Raw genomic sequence first — 22,224 nt, forward strand, 5'->3', positions numbered from 1 at the left:
ATATGGGTATCAAATGAAAGGTGTTAATGAGTATTTTCAAAGGGAGTGATCCTTAGTTCTATAGGTGGAAAGAAGCCTTTTCGAGATATCGCCATAAAGGTGGACCAAGGGTGACTCTAGAATGTTTGTACGATATGGGTATCAAACGAAGGGTGTTACTGAGCATTTTAAGAGGGAGTGGGCATTAGCTATATAAGTGGACGCCTTTTCGAGATATCGCCATTAGGGTGGGCCAGGGTGACTCTAGAATGTGTTTGTACGATATGGGTATCAAATGAAAGGTGGTAATGAGTATTTTAAAAGGGAGTGATCCTTAGTTCTATAGGTGGACGCCCTTTCGAGACATCGCCATAAAGGTGGACCAAGGGTGACTCTAGAATCTTTGTACGATATGGGTATCAAACGAAAGGTGTTACTGGGTATTGGGTAGGTCTATAGGTGGACGCCTTTTCGAGATATCGCCATTAGGGTGGGCCAGGAGTGACTCTATAATGTGTTTGTACGATATTGGTAACAAACGAAAGGTGTTACTGAGCACTTTAAGAGGGAGTGGGCATTAGGTCTATAAGTGGACGCCTTTTCGAGATATCGCCATTAGGGTGGGCCAGGGTGACTCTAGAATGTGTTTGTACGATATGGGTATCAAATGAAAGGCGGTAATGAGTATTTTAAAAGGGAGTAATCCTTAGTTCTATAGGTGGACGCCTTTTCGAGATATCGCCATAAAGGTGGACCAAGGGTGACTCTAGAATCTTTGTACGATATGGGTATCAAACGAAAGGTGTTACTGGGTATTGGGTAGGTCTATAGGTGGACGCCTTTTCGAGATATCGCCATTAGGGTGGGCCAGGGGTGACTCTAGAATGTTTGTACGATATGGGTATCAAACGAAGGGTGTTACTGAGCATTTTAAGGGGGAGTGGGCATTAGGTCTATAAGTGGACGCCTTTTCGAGATATCGCCATTAGGGTGGGCCAGGGTGACTCTAGAATGTGTTTGTACGATATGGGTATCAAATGAAAGGCGGTAATGAGTATTTTAAAAGGGAGTAATCCTTAGTTCTATAGGTGGACGCCTTTTCGAGATATCGCCATAAAGGTGGACCAAGGTTGACTCTAGAATCTTTGTACGATATGGGTATGAAACGAAAGGTGTTACTGAGCATTTTAAGAGGGAGTGGGCATTAGGTCTATAGGTGGACAACTTTTCGATATATCGCCATTAGGGTGGGCCAGGGGTGACTCTAGAATGTTTGTACGATATGGGTATCAAACGAAAGGTGTTACTGAGCATTTTAGGAGGGAGAGGGCATTAGGTCTATAGGTGGACGCCTTTTCGAGATATCGCCATTAGGGTGGACCAGGGTGTTACTGAGCATTTTAAGGGGGAGTGGGCATTAGGTCTATAAGTGGACGCCTTTTCGAGATATCGCCATTAGGGTGGGCCAGGGTGACTCTAGAATGTGTTTGTACGATATGGGTATCAAATGAAAGGCGGTAATGAGTATTTTAAAAGGGAGTAATCCTTAGTTCTATAGGTGGACGCCTTTTCGAGATATCGCCATAAAGGTGGACCAAGGGTGACTCTATATCGCCATTAGGGTGGGCCAGGGGTGACTCTAGAATGTTTGTACGATATGGGTATCAAACGAAAGGTGTTACTGAGCATTTTAGGAGGGAGAGGGCATTAGGTCTATAGGTGGACGCCTTTTCGAGATATCGCCATTAGGGTGGACCAGGGTGTTACTGAGCATTTTAAGGGGGAGTGGGCATTAGGTCTATAAGTGGACGCCTTTTCGAGATATCGCCATTAGGGTGGGCCAGGGTGACTCTAGAATGTGTTTGTACGATATGGGTATCAAATGAAAGGCGGTAATGAGTATTTTAAAAGGGAGTAATCCTTAGTTCTATAGGTGGACGCCTTTTCGAGATATCGCCATAAAGGTGGACCAAGGGTGACTCTAGAATCTTTGTACGATATGGGTATCAAACGAAAGGTGTTACTGAGCATTTTAAGACGGAGTGGGCATTAGGTCTATAGGTGGACAACTTTTCGATATATCGCCATTAGGGTGGGCCAGGGGTGACTCTAGAATGTTTGTACGATATGGGTATCAAACGAAAGGTGTTACTGAGCATTTTAGGAGGGAGAGGGCATTAGGTCTATAGGTGGACGCCTTTTCGAGATATCGCCATTAGGGTGGACCAGGGGTTACTATAGAATGTGTTTTTACGATATAGATATCAAACTAAAGGTATTAATGAGGGTTTTAAAAGCGAGTAGCCCTTAGATGTATATGTGAAGGCGTTTTCGCGATATCGACCAAAATGTGGACCAGGTGATCCAGAAAATCATCTGTCGGGTACTGCTAATTTATTTATATATGCAATACCACTAAAAGTATTCCTGCCAAGATTCCAAACGCTGTTGATTTCGCCTTGTAGAACTTTTTCATTTTCTTCTACTTAATATGGTAGGTGTCACACCCATTTTACAAAGTTTTTTCCATAGTTATATTTTGCGTCAATAAACCAATCCAATTACCATGTTTCATCCTTTTTTTCGTATTTGGTACAGAATTATGGCATTTTTTTCATTTTTCGTAATTTTCGATATCGATAAAGTGGGCGTGGTTATGGTCGGATTTCGGCCATTTTTTATACCAATATAAAGTGAGTTCAGATAAGTGCGTGGACTAAGTTTAGTAAAGATATATCGGTTTTTGCTCAAGTTATTGTGTTAACGGTCGAGAGGAAGGCCAGACGGTGGACTGTGTATAAAAACTGGGCGTGTCTTCCACCGATTTCGCCCATTTTCACAGAAAACAGTTACCGTCATAGAGTCTATGCCTCTACCAAATTTAAGAAGGATTGGTAAATTTTTGTTCGACTTATGGCATTAAAAGTATTCTAGACAAACTAAATGAAAATGGGCGGAGCCACGCCCATTTTGAAATTTTCTTTTATTTTTGTATTTTGTTGCATCATATCATTACCGGAGTTGAATTCTGACTTAATATACTTATATACAGTAAAGATATTAAATTTTTTGTTAAAATTTGAATTTAAAAAAAAATTTTTTTAAAAAGTGGGCGTGCTCTTCATCCAATTTTGCTAATTTTTATTTAGCACATATATAGTAATAGTAGTAACGTTCCTACCAAATTTGATCATGATATCTTCAACGAATGCCAAATTATAGCTTGCAAAACTTTTAAATTACCTTCTTGTAAAAGTGGGCGGTGCCACGCCCATTGTCCAAAATCTTACTAATTTTCTATTCTACGTCATAACATCAACCCACCTACCAAGTTTCATCGCTTTATCCGCCTTTGGCAATAACTTATCGCATTTTTTCCGTTTTTCGAAATTTTCGATATCGAAAAAATGGGCGTGGTTATAGTCCGATATCGTTCATTTTAAATAGCGATCTGAGATGAGTGCCCAGGAACCTACATACCAAATTTCATCAAGATACCTCAAAATTTACTCAAGTTATCGTGTTAACGGACGGACGGACGGACGGACGGACATGGCTCAATCAAATTTTTTTTCGATCCTGATTATTTTGATATATGGAAATCTATATCTATCTCGATTCCTTTATATATGTACAACCAACCGTTATCCAATCAAACTTAATATACTCTGTGAGCTCTGCTCAACTGAGTATAAAAAGTGCGCGTGGTTATCATCCGATTTCGCTAATTTTCAATACCAATCTATTCTCGGTCCAAATAAGCTCGTGTACTAAATTCGGTGAAGATATCTCAATATTTACTCAAGTTATCGTGTTAACGGGCAGACGGAGATGGCTCAATCAAATTCGATAATGATGATTTTGATATATAGAACTCTATATCTATCTCGATTCCTTTATACCTGTACAATAGGCCGGGTCGATTTGTGAGGAGGCAAAAAAATCGCCCATTGCTCTGTGAAAATCATATTCTAGGGATCAAAATAAGAAACTTTTCTGAAGGAACCATACCTCTAAAACGAATTCTGATGTCCCCCCCCCCCTTTGGGTCGTAGGGGCAAATTTTGAAGAATCCCACTTTGAAATGCCTATGTTTTTTTTCTTTTTGGGGTTTATTTTTCTCTTTAGAAATTTATTTAGTCCGAACATATATAAATGAAAAAACGAATTTAACTTAGTAATAGAAAAGAAATTAAAAAAAATTATTAGAAATTAGCGTCAGAATTCGTTTTGGAGATATGGCTCCTTCGGCAAAGTTTCTTATTTTGATCCCTAGAATACGATTTTCACAGGGCAATGAGCGATTTTTAAATCGAACCGCCCTACTGTACAACCAACCGTTATCCAATCAAAGTTAATATACCCTGTGTATAAAGCACGCTGAGTTTAATAAACTTATAAGCCAATATATAAATCAACCTATGAAAAGAGGGGTTTCGGCCTCTGAATTCAGAGTTGAAAGGAGATTATATGTATGTAGTTTTTATACAGAGCAGAGAAAATGATTGTCGCCATATTAACGATCCGCTGTCGCCATAAGATCTCGCCATTTCTAGACTAATTCGAGAAACAGAGCACAATTCAGAATCGCAGACGGATAAGTTGCAGTTGTGAGATAGCAAATTTTGAGGGATAGGAAATCCCAATCATACTCACATGCTACTGATGTGAATCATTTTTAAATCGGGTGAGAGATAGGAAAGTTATAGCGAATTAATAGCTTCTTTTGTCTATTGAGACTGTACAGCACATATAATCGGAAAATTTATTTCAAAAACATCAACTTTTTTTTATAAAAATTTCATAGGAATACTAGTGTGGGTTTTATGCATAATTCAATCGCGAGAGGTTGGCTCAGCTAACAAATTTGTTTACAATTGCAGCCATTTTTAGCCCAACGCGAATTGGCATCCGTTAACTGTATTGTTTCTTTGCGTTTTTTCGATAAATATTAGTAATAGAAATAGGAAACAATCAGTTTACAAATACTCGATAAGTACTGAACTGCATAATTTTATAACAATTTTTTCATTTTATGATGAGTTTATTAACTATGCCATGATCTGTTAGTGTGGCTGAATATAGGTTTTATGAAAAGTACGGACACCAAGGAATCGTGCACTTTCGTAAACCTATGAACACATGAAACCTAAACCAATACAAAATGCATCGTTCAACGTCAAAATCTAGACTAATAAATCGATTCACTTAAAAATGCCATTAGTAAATAATGGAGATGCCATAACGAAATGTACTCATTGAGTATGTTAAATTATTCATTCCGTATATTCGGAACATTCATCGCTATTTAAGAATTTGTGGAATCGATTTATATTTGGAATATTATGTTATACTTATTTGATATATTCCGACCTCGTGAGGTAGTATAAAACGAACGAATATCAAACGAAGCACATGAATACTTGACGGAAAAGAGCTTTCCGAAATTTCAAAATAAAAAGGTGAATAGTCCTTTGTAGCAGGAACGCACAAAAGCTTAGCTCTTCTGTCAAAGTCAAGGCTGGAATATAAAACTTTAAGAAAATAAGTCATTTTCTTGTATTCTTTTGTTAGTTCATTGCGGCGGCTGAGTAGAGTAACACCCTTTGTCGGCTGTCTGTTTAAAATCGTCATATCTCAAAATAATTTTCAAAAACTTCCCACTCCAGGATTTGTCATAAAATCGCCCTATACCAGAATTAGGTTGAAGAACGCCTTATCTCAGAAGAATTTTTCTTAACTTCCTCTTATGCCGAAATGCACTGAACTTGCACTCAGATATGGAGTTTTTGAAAAAAAATTTTAGTATTTTTGAATAAAATTCTAACGTACGGCATTCTTCAAACAAATTCTGAAAGAATGACCAAACTAACATAAGTCTATATCATTTAACGAAATAATTAGTTGGAAGTGAATGTTTTCCCCAAAACCTGTTGGCACTTACAAATCTATTATCACTACTAATATACTACTAAAGATACTTTTCTACTACAAATTTCGCAGAAGAGGATTGAAATATACCCCATTTTCCTTACTTAGTAAAAGCAACCCGTCCAGATTTCCCAAAGGAGTGTCAAAGCTATGTCATCATTGGAAAAGAAACCTCTAGTAATTGATTCATGTGTTTTATGTATCAAATTTTTTATTGATCTTTTGTACAGCATGTCATTTTACAAAATTCGCTATAACTTTTCCATTTTTGAACTGATTTGTTGATAGTTTCAACAAGTGTAATCTAAAATTGATTAACCTTTAATATAACATCAAAATTTAGGCAAAATTCCTACTATTTATTGAGTTATTTTGGTAGGGAAAGTCGTTCGCATGAAAGCCGGTTTCGCAGTTCTTTGCAAGATGCTTAAAATTTTGAGGTTATTACGACGGTTTCTGGTTTTCCGAATGTGTAACTTCGCGAAATCTCAGACCAGGTACACTTTTACCGATATTTACCCTCCCAATTTAGTTTTCTAGTTCACGTAATAAATTAATAACAAATTAACGTTGAACCTTGAATGCATATGGCTTTACAAATTTTCAAAAGCAAATCGGCTGTAAAAGTCATCCAATACGGCTACAATTTTGCACAGGTGGTTTTTAGATCATAGTTTACTATATTTTGGCGAAGGTTTGATATCACTAGGCTGTTAGTAAATAATCAAAACAACAAAAACGGAAAGCAGTTACGCTTATGTTCAAGGCAACGAAGAATATTCGACACACATAACCAGCAGCTCGAAGTGAAAAGATATCTCACAAACACACATGTAGTCATCAGTCGAAGTTGTTACTCACACATACACATACATATAGTTAACTAACCAAGTATCCGATGCAACAGTTCTGGAAAGTTAAACGTCTATACCTTAGGAGAAATATGCGGATGAGGCAACATAGAGTATAAAAGCAGCGCAAGCTGAGGACGTGATATTGAAGTAAAATTGTACTATTCCCAGAGTAGTCTAAATAAAGACCATTTTCTAATACTGAATATTGGCGTTATTTATCGACAGTTCAGCGATTCAAAAGTTAGCAGAAGCTGCAAAATAGTCGCTATTTCCCAAAATACATTACAATATTCTGCCCAGCCAAGCAATCTTTTTTTAACGGAAAGCTTAATCTGCACACGTTTGCAGTTCTCTTGTTTTTTTTTTTAAATAATTCGAATGCATTTTAGATAATAGTTAGAAGTATTTGCTGTACATGACTGATTCCCAGGTCAATCAGTTTTTAAGTCAACAGCTATAAAATAATTTATTAAAAAAATTAAATGATCTGCGATGTAAATGCAGTTTTTGCTTAGTGTCATTAACAATAAACCAATTTAAACTGTAATTATGTAAATAGATGTTTATGTGTGAACAACGACGCCTAATAAATTTTTTTGAAATTTAATGATATAGATTATTTGATTAAAATCAGTAGCTTTAATTAATACTATCTTAGGTTAGGTGAGGTTGAAAAAGCGGATGAACTAGCTAAAAAGGGTGCATCCCTTGAAGCTTGCTCCGTAGACGTCCCAATTAGACAGGGCGACATTAAGCGAAGGCGAGAGGTGCACATGATCGACCAAGCGGGATAGGCGTGGGTTCAAGCGAGGGGCTGTAAAGTGTTGAAGATTATGTGTAGGTCTTACAACCTTTGACTAACAAAGTTGCTTTTATCATTAAAAGGAGAGGACTGTAGACTCATGACGGGTATTCTGACTGGACACTGCCTTCTGGCGTCACATGCTTTAAATTAGGCTTGGTCAGTGATAGCAGATGTAGGAAGTGCGGGTTGGAGGAGGAAACGATCGAGCACGTTCTGTGCTCGTGCCCTGCGCTTGCCAGGCTAAGACTCCTGCTATTAGGAGTGATAGAGCTGTCAGATCTAGAAGCAGCAAGTGGCTTAAGTCCCAAGAAGCTTCTAGTATTTGCCAAGAGGACGGAGTTATTTTATAACATAGGTCCTGGTTTTTGATAGGGATTTTCAATTTGGTCGTTAAAACAAACTTCTGGTAACACTACGGACTCAATCAGTCTATGTGAGGTCCCCATGGACCGGCCAGTTCAAACTAACCTAATACTATCTTGTTTTTGCAAAAATATTTTTAGCACTTTTTTGATTTTCGCATTTACAATATTTTTAACTAAAACACGAAGTTACGGCAAATACTGAAATAATACATTAATTTAATTTCATGTCTAAATGACTCACTTAATATTCAAGTTTTTATTTATTTGCAGCTGAGTGACCATACTAAAAATGGTTGCCACTCTGCATCTATCTCACCCACATCAACTGATGCACCACAAATTGACAATGATACGAAATATTTGATGGGCCATTCGAATTCCAATCAAAAATTGAGCGCTTGGTAAGTAAATTTTTTTTATATATTTTTATTCAATACTAATTGTACACATAAAGTTGGCTTTCCTAAATAGATCTTTAGCCGCCATTAAGACGGCACAGTTGCTTCTCTCTTTTACTATCTGTCGCCACTTGGACGCAAGAATAATAAACAAAATTTTTGTGATCAGCATTTTTGGCACAAGAACTAAAAGCAATAAAAAATTTTGACTTTTATATGTGTTGTAAAATATTATATTGAACTGTTGACAGCCATAAGGGAAGACTCTAAATTTCACAATAGATTACACTACTAAAATAATTGTCTTTATTGTCGCTCATTGGTTTAGATGGTTTTAGACGGGTCGGAGAAAACGATACAAATGTGTTTTTTTTTTTTTTTTGTTTAACTTGACTCGTATAAAATTATTTACCGCCAGCCCTTGATCAAAGCCTCTTGTTAAAATTGCCGCATAGTTTAGTAATTAATAAAGTTTATCTTCCTTATATAAGAAGATTCAGCTCAACTGCTATTTTCAACATGTACGACTTCGTTATACGCGATTGTGTTGTTGTATGGCAAAGCATCCCTATCATCAAACTGGAGATAGATGTATATTGGAACAATTTTCCGTCATCCCTTCGTCGTTCTGAACGAAAACTTACACTGATGATGGCGCAACGCCGAAATCGACTTGTCTTCAAACCAAGTTTTACAAGGGATGATGGAAAATCTTTCCAATATATATCAATTAACCACCCTGTCGGAAAAACAAGAAAACAAAACTAATCAACTGGAAATATGAATACGGAAGGTAGAGTCGTCCTGCCACATTTGTTCATCTTAGTGAAGCTATCACCATAAATAGCCCCTTTCAAGGTATATCCCGCCTGAACAGGGTTATTTGAACTTTGTAAAATTTTTACGGTCTTTCCAATTATAATTTTTGCATAGACCCTGGTACTTCAAATAATTATGCATGGCTGTTGGCTTCTTCCCTTTGTTTTCCTAATGAAAAAGCTTTTACATACGCGGTTATTAGTGCAATGAACGGTCTAAGCTCTTCTGCGGTGGCGTTGTTATAGGGTTGTAGAATTAAAAGAATGTTGCAGCATTGCAAGATCCTGCTACTTTCTCTCTCTGTGGCTAACACTTCACGTGTTAAATGCTGAAATTTTAAAGCATTGAAAAATTTGGGCAGATCTTCCTTATAAGTATAACGGGTATTTAAGCCGTACATGGTGAAAGTCACTTTTGCGTTTGCGACAGGAAAGGACGCTCATGGATTGTAGAATATGTGATTTCAGCAACTACCCTTCTATTCATCTTTGCTTAAAAAAAGCTGAGTCCAGGAACCTCTCTACATACATGGAAGCCATTACTTTTCTACCACCATCACATCTAAAAAACTTACTATAGGTTCGGAAGGATATTCATCGACGCCACTTCACAGTGTTGCAGGCGTATTTGTGAGACTCGCACTGTAATTACTATTTTTATCTCCATCCAAACATATCCGCTATTACGCCTTCGTTTTTCCATTTTGTTGCATTACCTTCAATTTCGGCAGGTCCTTTTCTAGTTCCCCTGCTTTAAGTTTTTACGATTATTGTCCTTATACTTTCTTTTTCTAAGCAGGTAATAAATACTTCAAACGTCTTAAAGCATTTTCCGAAAATCTGGTTATGTCCGCTTTCTCGTTTATTTGGAAAATATAGTGCTTATCTCTCTCTGCGGATCGAGGTGCTCGAATCCTTATAACATGAATTTCGGATGTTGTAGAAGGAGCATTACATTTGCATGATATCTGTTAACGACACTAAGAAGCTTCCTTTTAAAGTATATCTACCTTCCGGTGGACGCCCGCACATGCGGATTGCTAAGATCTATAACATTGGTTCTGCTTCGTTACTTTGCTTATTTTCTCGACCACAACCAGAGTCACAGCTTTAGTTCCCTCCATAATCTAGAACTATGTAACCCAGAGTCTCATTTTTAAATCAATTAAGCGTATAAGTTACTTCACCTCTTCTTGTAATGCTCTTACCATTTCCCAAAATTATTTGCTTTGCAATTTCCAAAGACATGGTTTCATGCTTTAAGCTCACTCGTCTCTCGATGTGCAGGTCCGAATCTTCTTTATTAGCTCGTTCTTCTTTCCGGCTTGCTTGCAAATGCATTCAGTACATTCCGGCAACCGGAGCTAAACTGCATTGATAATATGCACAGGTACTGAGTTCCTGACTTAAGCAGTGTCCTTCAAGCGAAAGTCTACACCATAGAGAGAGCAGTCAGACTGATCCAGGACTGTACGATAGCAGACAGTATGTAACGAATTTTTCGGCAGCCAGGCCTTAAAGGAATTACAGTTGACCGTGAAAAAATCGGGTAATTTAAAGGGTTTTCGAGTCCCGCGGTATCTCAATATCTCTTTTTTTGGGTACCTTGGCACAGGTTTATTTAATAGGGAATGAGTTTGCAGATGAGGCAGCCAGGAATTTTTTCGCAAGGCAAGGGACTTGGTATGAACTAAGCTGGCTATGTCACAAGGTGATTATGCCAATGTTTGGTTGGGAAAGGAACTACCTTCATTCTCAAGCTAAAAAAATTTACAGTGAGAGAACTTACGAGTGTCATAACAGGTGATTGCACCATTACACCGATGCTCTGACGTTGGCGTATACCAACAAGCTCCATCTGCAGATATGTGGACAAAGAGCAGTAAATTAAACCTTTTCTCTGCCGATTTCCAGGACTGCAGGTAAGACCACCCAGATTTCTTGCAGCACTGTTTCTCCACAACCTGGCAGAGGTAGGGGAGTGCGCATTTCTCTCCTACATAAGTTTAGTAGATAAAGAAAGTGGTTCGTTGAGGACTACTAGGAAGTAAGCACTCACTGAGGGCATTCACTAAAAAAAAAATGTCTCCTAGTATAATTGTGTGAGGGTTTCATCAACGCCCTCTTAACTTTACCTAACCTTTTCCATTCTATGTAGTATATTTTAGCCTGCATTTCTTTTTCAACGAAATCACTGACGACGCAGTTCCTAAATTACTCTTCTACATAGTCGGGAGCTATGGAGTTCACATGAGACTTCACTACGTTGACAAACTGCATGTCGAATAAGAGATTCCCTTCACCATGGGACTAACATTTTTAAAGCGAATACAACAAAAATACAAAAAAGTACATTTATTTCAGTCTTACGATTTTTCTAACATTTCGTAATTTTCCTTTCCCTAACGGCATGCAAACACATTCATCTACTACAACTGCTTCATGTGAAATAATTTCAATGCGCTCACAATGAAATAACCCCACTTCATGTCTCATTAACCTACCACATCGACTGCATCATGCCACATTCACCAAAAATGCAGCAAACTAAACGGTTTTACAACAGTAACCATAATAACAACTACCAACAACAACAAAACTGAATTGTATGATCAAATTCTTTCACAGCAATCACCAGATTTAAAACAAAAACAACAAAGTGCAACATCAAATGAACTTCAGACAGAAACAGTGGCGACCTTTCGATTCACATCGCCTACAGCAACATTTAAACGTGAAAAGCAACAACAAAAACAGTTGCAACAACAATTGGAAAATCAAAATCAGAACAACAACAATTTTAGCAATGAGATTGAAAAAGCAAAATTTGTTAATAATTCACAACCAATAGAACAACAAAAACAATTAAATTCAAATTCACCTAATCGTGCCGACATCGAAAATACCAACGTGCAACAAGCAAACGTGGCAAGCACATCGATTTTGCCAAAAAGTGTAAATGTGAAGGCAACAAAAACAACAAACTCAACAATTGACGACGGTAATTCAAGCATTGTGGCAAGTGTTAGTGTTGGTGTTGCGACTCACTTTGACAATACAGTCACAAGCGCAATAATAGCAAACCAACATCCAACATCGCGTAATCGTACATTGCCACGCATAACAACAACAACAACAATACCACACGCCGCTTATGCCGTTGACACTCTCGATATTGTTGGCAGTCGTACAAATAAAGCAACAAACTTTCCACTGAACGGCCACGACAAACGGCAACGTGTAACAGTCAAGGTGAAACAAGCTGAATTGCAACAACATAAACAACAACAACAAATATTCATACGTCGGCCGTTGCCTAAGAGAATGACCACAGGTGCTGCTAGTACCACAAATAGTGCGGCGAGTGGTAGTGGCAATAGTAGTAATCACAGCAACAGCAACAACAATAATAATAGTACATTACACAAAGGTGGCAATAATAACGCCAACAACATTGTATACATGGACAATTTGAGTGCACATTTGGAATTGGTGGGCTGGCGTAAGAAGTGCCTTTATGGCTTGCTGGTGCTGCTGATGCTGTTGATCATCACCAATTTGGTGTTGACACTGTGGATATTAAAGGTGATGGATTTTACATTGGTGAGTACTTAGCATACATATATTCACTATACTTAGCTTTTAAAAGGCTGGTTTTCAGTGCGATTTTAAGTTAACTTCATTTAAGCCCGCCACACTGCATACTTAAGCTGAAATCAGCAGTACACTTTTATGTAAACGATCAAATTAGTAAAGCTAAGCTCAGTGTAAACTCATCTGCTTTGCAGATGCCGTTCGGAGTCGGCATAAAACATGTAGGTCCCGTCCGGCCAATTTGCAGGGAAAATCAAGAGGAGCACGACGCAAATTGGAAGAGAAGCTCGGCCTTAGATCTCTTCGGAGGTTATCGCGCCTTATATTTATTTATTTATTTATTCTACTCATTACTCTCTAAGTGTGAATTTTCCGCCATTCCACGATGGAGTGACATAAGATCAATGGCCAAAATTTCAGTTGATGTTAAGACCACTTGAAATTACCATAAGATCAATTTGCTTAATGGCCATTTCAAATGGTCAAAAGCTCAACTGAGTTTATGACTTAGGTTAGTTTGCAATTGAGGAAATTTCCGTTTGATCTTATGATATTTGATCGTATGAAGTTTCATTTAAATAAGTTCCATTAATTTCAATGAGTCCACAACGGCCCAGTTTAAAATATATTATGGAACTTTAATTGAAGAAGAATAAGGAAAGTTATTTATTTTTTTCAAAATTTTCACTAAATATCATTAAAGTTATTATTATTTTTAACAAAGTTCTGCTTACCTTAAAGACGACCTCATTGGATTACTTTTTTATAGGATTTTTCACTAGAATAGGAATACTAAGGACCCATTAAGTCTATGTGAAGTCCTCACGAACCAGCCAGATCAACCTTCAACCTCACTAGACTGGGAAAAAAATAAGCAAAGGCAATTTCGAAATAAAAAAATTTCTCTTTTCGTTCGATTCAACAAAAATATGGCGAAACCAATAAAACTTAAATATAATTCTATAGTTCATAGCATTAAAATAAATGGCGGTGTGAAAAAAATTATTAAAATGTATGGCTACTCAGTCAAGTACAGTTATAGGTATTGATTTCACGCCCTCTCCGATACCTACAGTGAATACCTCTTATTGCAGCATTAGTAGAGCGGATGTTCACTCACTAAATGGAACCAGGAAGAAGATGAAAGTACTTTGATTGTGATGTCATCAATTCCCCAACGAATTATCTCTTAGCTCAACGAACAATATCTGCACCGGGGAACTTTGTTTCTTCAAACTCCTAATTTACATAACTAGTCTCTTCAAATTGTTTTATTATTTTATTTAATTATTTGTATAAACAATTTGTAGAAATAACACTCGAGTCTTTTAGGTAGTACATCAATCAGCCTTAAATAATACAAAGCAAATATGACAAATATAAATATAATTCCAAAAAAATTATAAAAAAGACGAAAACCATAATAATACTAATAGCATTAATATATATATTAAGTATTTCAAAACTGATTGTTTAGAATCTCTGTGTCGAGGAATAACTATCTTTGGCCAATTAGAAAATAAATACCCCATTTTTACAAAAAAAGATAAAATTGAAAATACTTAATAAGTTATCCCATTTTTCTAGTAGTTTTCGAAGACCTATAACCCGATCTTCAGTTTCTCTCCGGTTTTTTCCCCTTTTTTATTTGATTATGAGTTGAATGAGCATTCACTTTCTTACATGTAGTAGAAACTGACAGAGCAATTGAGATTTCAATGAAAAGATGATTTGTAAAAATAATGAAAAGGTAATTGATAAAATTGTATAAAAACGACCAAAAAATTTTTACTTAGCCCATTTTTGTTTTAGTTTATAATCGCCCTTTTTGGACTAATATGACTATAACTTTTGCAGTTTTCAATGGATTTTAAAACTTTTACCAGTTTTGAACTGGAAATATCCAACCTTCATACTTTATACTAGCGTAAATGCAGATGATTTTTCCACTCCGCCATATGAAGGCCCGCTGCTCGTTTCGAAATTAGTCTCTAATTATTGCCTTTTTGTTGCTATTCCTTTATACACAATTAGGTACATACTAATTCTATATGTTTTTAATCTTTATTGTGTGGAATATTTATAGGTACGCTCTCAAGAGCTTCGTAACATTGGACTTTTAGCAGTGCTTTATAAGTAGTGCTTCCCCTTTTCACTACTATATCAATATTAGTATATGTATTTAACAAATGAGACATGCTCATATTGCTTTATGCAACTGTTTTTTTATTGATATTAGAGAAAAATTACAAAGATGGTTACTAGGACATGTTTCTGAATTTCACTTCTTCATCAACTAGCTTCTTGGGAGTTGAATATTGAGCTTGAAATATCCAACAATTTCCTAATATATGTATAAAGGAATAGCACCAAAAAGGCAATACTTAGAGAACAATTGCAAAACTAGCGGCGGGCCTTCTTTTGGCTGAGTAGATAAAGGCATCTGCCTTTACGCTAGTATAAAGTATTAATGTTGGAGATATCGAATTCAGTACTGTGTATGCCATTTAAACAATTAATTTTTGTCTATCCAAAACTGAGGAATGGTTTAAAATCAGTTGGTTGATAATAAAATTATAGTCATATTAGTCTGGAAAGGGCGATTCCAAACTAAAAAAAAATGGGCTAAGTAAATATTTTTTAGTCGTTTTGATGCAATTTTAAATTTCTTACAAATTTTGTTTTTATTAAAATCTAAATTACTGAGTCAGTTTTAACAACATATAAGAAAATGAATACTTATTGAACTCATAATCAATTTCCAGCTTTGATGCAATGCAGGGTTGGTATAACCTTATTATTTATAGAAACTGAAAATCGGGTTATACCCAACAAGGTTGTGAGCACGCAAGAGTGCAAAGGTGCGAAAAGCTGAGTTTTTGTCCGCAACTCACGACCCTGGAGGTATTCGGGGAAAATTTTGCATGCAGTCATTCTTAGATCTTCGAGATCTACTATACAAATGGTATGACTTCACAGGTATTTTTTAGTGCCACACAATCGTATGTATTCGGATGTCCCTAAAATACACCAATAAAAATTTTGATTTTTATACTAGCCTAGCTTTTATGATGTCTAAATTTTTTCTTCATGAGATTCAAATCATTCTTACAAATATTTTATACCACACTTCCCAAAAGCATATCTCTCTTCCTGACAGTTCGATTACGTTGGCTATTTAACATCACTCATACGACGTGGCGCACCATAGTCACTTGAATTGATTTACATAAACATTTGCATCATTACACACAGCAATTGTTGTTAATTGACCTTCAATTGTATTTATCATATCAAAATTTGCAGGATGGCATGGGTCAATTGAAAATAGTGCCAGGTGGCATACAACTCACTGGACAAGCGCTTATTATGGATATGTTGCGTGCATCAACAATACGCTCAAGGCATGGTCAGCCAATAGCGATAGGTAAGTAATGTGTGAACATAGCAATGACAAGTCACTGTGTATTAAATGAAACTACATACACGCACACGCAGTATGTGGAAATATATGTTGATGTTTTGCGTAACTACTTATTCCCTCCTATAATTTGGGAGTGTAATGGCGGTACGTGTATGAATCTTCTTGTTTGCGAATGATATGCAAATTTGTTCGTCTATGATTTGACACAATTTGTATGCTACAAGCGTTGCGAATAATCGCCTACATTTAACATTCATACATATTTATAAATAAATGTACGTACATATGTGCAAACATTTAGTGAGATAATATTTGCATGCTGATAACGTTATGAGTCGAGATAAGACATTTATGCATGTAATTTATTACGTTGATGTCCCTATTAATATTCATTCTGCATAAATTAACAAATACTGAGATTATTTTGATAAATTCCTTTATTTTCTATAAACGATCTAAAGCTAAATACTTATATAAGTTTTTTGAATATATTCCCTCAAGACTAATAGTTGTTTGTCATTTTCCGTATGTTAATATTTATTTTTCTGTAATTATATTAAATATAGTCATTAGTTTACAAACTGTGAACATGACGTTAATTACTAAGGCATTTATTTAAATTTTCCAAGTATGTGGAACCGATTATATTTGATGATTTCAAAATATTTCTTATTTATAGGCCAAACCTTGATGCAATAAAACCAGACAGGATTAAGTCAATATTAAAAAATGTAGTCGCATTTCACAATACTCGCCCTCATAATTCCTTCTGCAGCATTAATTTTTTTCAGTACCATATTAAATACTACAGTCGTGAAAACCTGAAATATGAAATGGCGCACAAGAAGATAACGCCTGCGGTCTATGCCCTTATGTGCGGGTGTTATTTCCTTTTTTATATGACACAAGAGTATCTGCCAGACTTTGATTTTTACTTCTTATCTGTCCCTAAGTTCATTTCTCTTCCTTCCACTTCCAACCCCATTCTCACTCAAACTCGCACTTTCACTCCAATTACCACTCTCACCCTCACTCTTATTTATACTTGGGCTATCATTCCTACTCTCACAACCACATCTGCCGCCACTTCCACACCCAGTCACAAGTCCACTACCACTCTCATTCCCAGTTCCACTCCATCTACTACCCCGCTCCTTCTAGATCTGTGTCCTCAATTTTCTCATATATGGAATCTATATACCAAATATGGAATGTCTGCTTCTCCTATCCGGCCGATTTCCATGTCTTTATTTCTATAAATCACTAAGAACCTATACGACACTAACACAGGTTAAAACATTAAAAATTGCATAAGTTTTAACATATAAGTTATAGAGAGATAATTAAGACCAATAATATTCATCTCTCTCATGTGTCTACTTTCACAGTAAATAGGAGCACTTGTCATGCTGTAGCTCCTAAAAAATAAAATTGTTTGCAAACTTCAGCTTCACTCTTTGAGCTAAGTTTGATCCCAGGCTCTCTTCAGTATCCTTCACTTTCTCGATTTTTATCTCTTTTACTCCCGCTAAGTTCCTCTAACTCAAGTTCCCTCAATTTTACTTCATCTCAATCTCAATCATTCCATTCAAATGTTTCCCAAATAATAAGCTAGTCAAGGAGGTACAAATGTAAGTACCAAGCTTCAAGAAAAGGGCACCACAAATTCGATTTTCACAATAGACTGACCTCTGAACTATTTTCAAAGAGAAAAGTTTCCAGATATTAAGTCTGCCCAAAAGGAACCGCTGTACCAAATTTCACGAAAATTCCACCGGTATCAAACTTCAGCTCGTTCGATTCCCAGCTGTTTAGGAGGGGTTACGTACAAAACAAATATATATTTAAGATTAGGCCCTCAGGGTTACTTTCATTTTTCGACCGTTTATTCCTCCGGCATTACTTCCATTTATTAGGTAATAATTGTGCGGACAATTATTTAATTACACCAGAATTACGGAGCCTCCGAATGGATATGAAAAAGTTTTAGTTAATGGAATTGAGTGGCTGAATCTTCATTGTATTATATTGGACACTACTAAGGAATATAGAAACAGACTCTGGAACAATATCACACAATATCACGAAGTCGAGGATGACTACTTGGGTGGCTTGTAATACGAAAACTCAGGATTGACTATATACGGTCCCAAGATCCAATAATTACATATGTAAACCCAGCGTTAGAACGTAGACCCATTGAGTAGAAATGAGCTCATTGAGGAGAAAGGGGTAAATGGTGTACCCCGTACCCCAGCGGGTTAAGGGGTCAGAATATACCCGCGGTAGATATGCCTGTCATAAGAGGCGACTAAAATACCAGATTCAAGGGGTTGTGTACCGCAACCCCTTCAGGTTGCCAACGTAATATATAGCTTCTCCAAACCCTATTGTCAAACTCGCCTATCCGTGGCAAACACTGTTTCATTAACAGCCGGGCTCTGGCGACCCCGAACTCCTCATGGATCTAGGGGGTGGGAGGGCATGATGGCCAAAAAGGTCGCATGTGGTCATAACAAATCGTTCCCGAGATGGTCGGGCTTGGTACCGGAACGTACAGGATCTGCATCCGACAAAGGATCATCAACATCGATAACAATCCCCAAGGCCTTCGGGGAGTGTGTTTCTCGCTACAACAACAACAACAGCATGGTGTAAAAATGAAAGGTGACAGTAATTTTTGTCTCAAAAAATTTCAGCTTATAGATTTAGCTGATGGGAATACAAAGTTTTTGGCTTATAAAATCTTATTTTTTACCAGGTCCGCGTAGCTTTGGAAACTATCAGAAAAACATCAAATAATCCAAGCCTTTCGATCAAACCCGAAAGACGTTTTTCACCTCTTCTTCCTTTCCAATTTCCCTTCCCGTATGCGCTCACACTATGGATACATTCAATCTATGCGAGGTATTTGTTGAATGCATAGTTCAAGACAACGGCGTTCTTCCTGTTAATCTTAACTAACCCACTTAATTTCCAAATCCCTTTGATTCTTCCATAATCTTCCTCCTTTTTCTCTTACTCTTCCTGCTCTTGCTCCCATATGAGTATATTTCTGCTGTTCCTGTTAACTTCTTCTTCCTACTTTTTCTCATACCATTAACTTTACTCTCACTCTCAATCAGCCTCTTACACATTTCAGATTTCCCACCAACATTCTCTACTTTTCTTTTTTTGCAATGTGTGCTTGGCTTTTTACCACACATTTTATTAATTACATAGAAAAATAAAAAAATAGTACTATACAATTTTCCTCGCAACTGCTTAAAAATTCATAGGATATGAGGGCCGTCAAAGTCTTTTACGTTATATTACTGAGCTCAATTGTCTGGTTTTATTGCATAATGGGACATTCAATATTTCAAGCATGAACCTTATTACCAAGGCTCCTAATTGCCACTCTTTTTTTATTACAAGGTGACTTCAAACTGTTGGTCAAAAGCTGATTTAAAGAAAGGAGTGAGTGACACCCACTTTTTAAGTTCGATGTGCAAACATACAAGTGTACGTCTGGAAAATTTATATTTTTAAGATAATTGGGGTTCGCTCAAGAGTTGAAGTTAAAGCACAAAAAAGTGTCTCTAGCACTATTAAATAAGGTCAGTTATTTTGAGAAAAGCTTCGTCGGATTTTTATCGCTAACAGCTGATACCGACAAGCCATTGTTTATTATGTACTTACTAGCAGAACCGGCAGACGTTGTTCTGCCCTAAATTTGGTCTATCTGCATACATTTTAATAAGCTTTTTACATCTAACTCTGTCCCCCCCCCCCCCTCTAAACTTTTTCTTAATCCTTTTATTTACTCCTCCCTCCGTCTTTTTCGCTTCATCTATCTCCATCTTCGTCTCATTCTATCTCTTTCTCAGTCTCCTTCTCTCCTTTCTCTTCTCTCTTCTCTCATTTTCTTCTTATTCTTCTTCATCCCTTATTTCCAGTCCCAGAGGGTGGTATGTATTTTGTTCCAATCCCCTTCCGAGTCTCAGTCCCAGTCCCACTCCGAGTTTCAGTCCCAGTCCTAGTCCTAATCCCAGTCACAGTCCGTCTCTGGTCTACTTCCCGAAAAAAACGATCGTAAATACTAATATAGGCAAATTTATATACCAAACTAAAAATTGCATGGCAATCTTTCTATCCTTTCTCGAGTTATAGAGTGACAATCAAAATGTACACTTCTTTTTATACTCAGTTGAGCAGAGCTCACAGAGTATATTAAGTTTGATTGGATAACGGTTGGTTGTACATATATAAAGGAATCGAGATAGATATAGACTTCCATATATCAAAATAATCAGGATCGAAAAAAAATTTGATTGAGCCATGTCCGTCCGTCCGTCCATCCGTCCGTCCGTTAACACGATAACTTGAGTAAATTTTGAGGTATCTTGATGAAATTTGGTATGTAGGTTCCTGAGCACTCATCTCAGATCGCTATTTAAAATGAACGATATCGGACTATAACCACTCCCACTTTTTCGATATCGAAAATTTCGAAAAACCGAAAAAGTGTGATAATTCATTACAAAAGACAGCTAAAGCGACGAAACTTGGTAGGTGAGCTGAACTTATGACGCAGAATAGAAAATTAGTAAAATTTTGGACAATGGGCGTGGCACCGCCCACTTTTAAAAGAAGATAATTTAAAATTTTGCAAGCTGTAATTTGGCAATCGTTGAAGATATCATGATGAAATTTGGCAGAAACGTTACCCCTATTACTATATGTACGCTTAATAAAAATCAGCAAAATCGGAGAAGGACCACGCCCACTTTAAAAAAAAATTTTTTTTAAAGTAAAATTTTAACAAAAAATTTAATATCTTTACAGTATATAAGTAAATTATGTCAGCATTCAACTCTAGTAATGATATTGTGCAACAAAATACAAAAATAATAGAAAATTTCAAAATGGGCGTGGCTGCGCCTTTTTCATTTAATTTGTCTAGGAAACTTTTAACGCCATAAGTCGAACAAAAATTAACCAATCCTTTTGAAATTTGGTAGGGGCATAGATTTTATGACGTTAACTGTTTTCTGTGAAAATAGGCGAAATCGGTTAATGCCACGCCCAGTTTTTATACACAGTCGTCCGTCTGTCCTTCCGCATGGCCTTTAACACGATAACTTGAGCAAAAATCGACATATTTTTACTGAACTTAGTTCACGTGCTTACTTGAACTCACTTTATCTTGGTATGAAAAATGAAGGAAATCCGACTATGACCACGCCCACTTTTTCGATATCGAAAATTACGAAAAATGAAAAAATGCCGTAATTCTATACCAAATACGAAAAAAAGGATGAAACATGGTAAGGATTGTTTTATTGACGCGAAATATAACTTTAGAAAAAACTTTATAAAATGGTTGTGACACCTACCATATTAAGTAGAAGAAAATGAAAAAGTTCTGCAGGCCAAATAAAAAACCCTTAAAATCTTGGCAGGTATTATATATATAAATAAAGTAGCGGTATCCAACAGATGATGTTCTGGGTCAACCTGGCCCACATTTTGGTCGATATCTGGAAAACGCCTTCACACCACTCCCTTTTAAAACTCTCATTAATACCTTTAATTTGATACCCATATCGTACAAACACATTCTAGAGTCACCCCTGGTCCACCTTTATTGCGATACCTCGAAAAGGCGTTCACCTATAGAACTAAGGCCCCCTCCCCTTTAAAATACTCATTAACACCTTTCTTTTGATACCCATATTGCACAAACGAATTGTAGAGTCACCCCTGGTCCACCTTTATGGCGGTATCTCGAAACGGCGTCCACCTATGGAACTAAGGATTACTCCCTTTTAAAATACTCATTAACACGTTTCTTTTGATACCCATATTGTACAAACAAATTCTAGGGTCACCCCTGGTCCACCTTTACGGCGATATCTCGAAACGGCATCCACCTATGGAACTAAGGATTACTCCCTTTTAAAATACTCATTAACACCTTTCTTTTGATACCCATATTGTGCAAACAAATTCTAGGGTCACCCCTGGTCCACCTTTACGGCGATATCTCGAAACGGCGTCCACCTATGGAACTA

General features: G+C 36.8%; 2 protein-coding genes across 2 annotated transcripts in view; one reads left to right on the forward strand and one right to left on the reverse strand.

The window, feature by feature from the left end:
- The window catches only part of LOC137248763 (putative trypsin-6), a 497,034-nt gene that overhangs the window by 176,441 nt on the left and 298,369 nt on the right, over positions 1-22,224 (reverse strand). The gene's annotated exons all lie outside the window — the stretch shown is intronic.
- The window catches only part of Scgdelta (sarcoglycan delta), a 113,421-nt gene that overhangs the window by 61,281 nt on the left and 29,916 nt on the right, over positions 1-22,224 (forward strand). The window contains exons 4-6 of the mRNA XM_067779667.1: positions 8,205-8,335; positions 11,694-12,753; positions 16,051-16,171. Of these exons, the coding sequence (XP_067635768.1) occupies positions 8,205-8,335; positions 11,694-12,753; positions 16,051-16,171 (1,312 nt within the window). The remainder of the gene's footprint in view (positions 1-8,204; positions 8,336-11,693; positions 12,754-16,050; positions 16,172-22,224) is intronic.

The sequence above is a fragment of the Eurosta solidaginis genome, chromosome 4 (assembly GCF_040869045.1).
Source record: "Eurosta solidaginis isolate ZX-2024a chromosome 4, ASM4086904v1, whole genome shotgun sequence".
Classification (NCBI taxonomy): domain Eukaryota; kingdom Metazoa; phylum Arthropoda; class Insecta; order Diptera; family Tephritidae; genus Eurosta; species Eurosta solidaginis.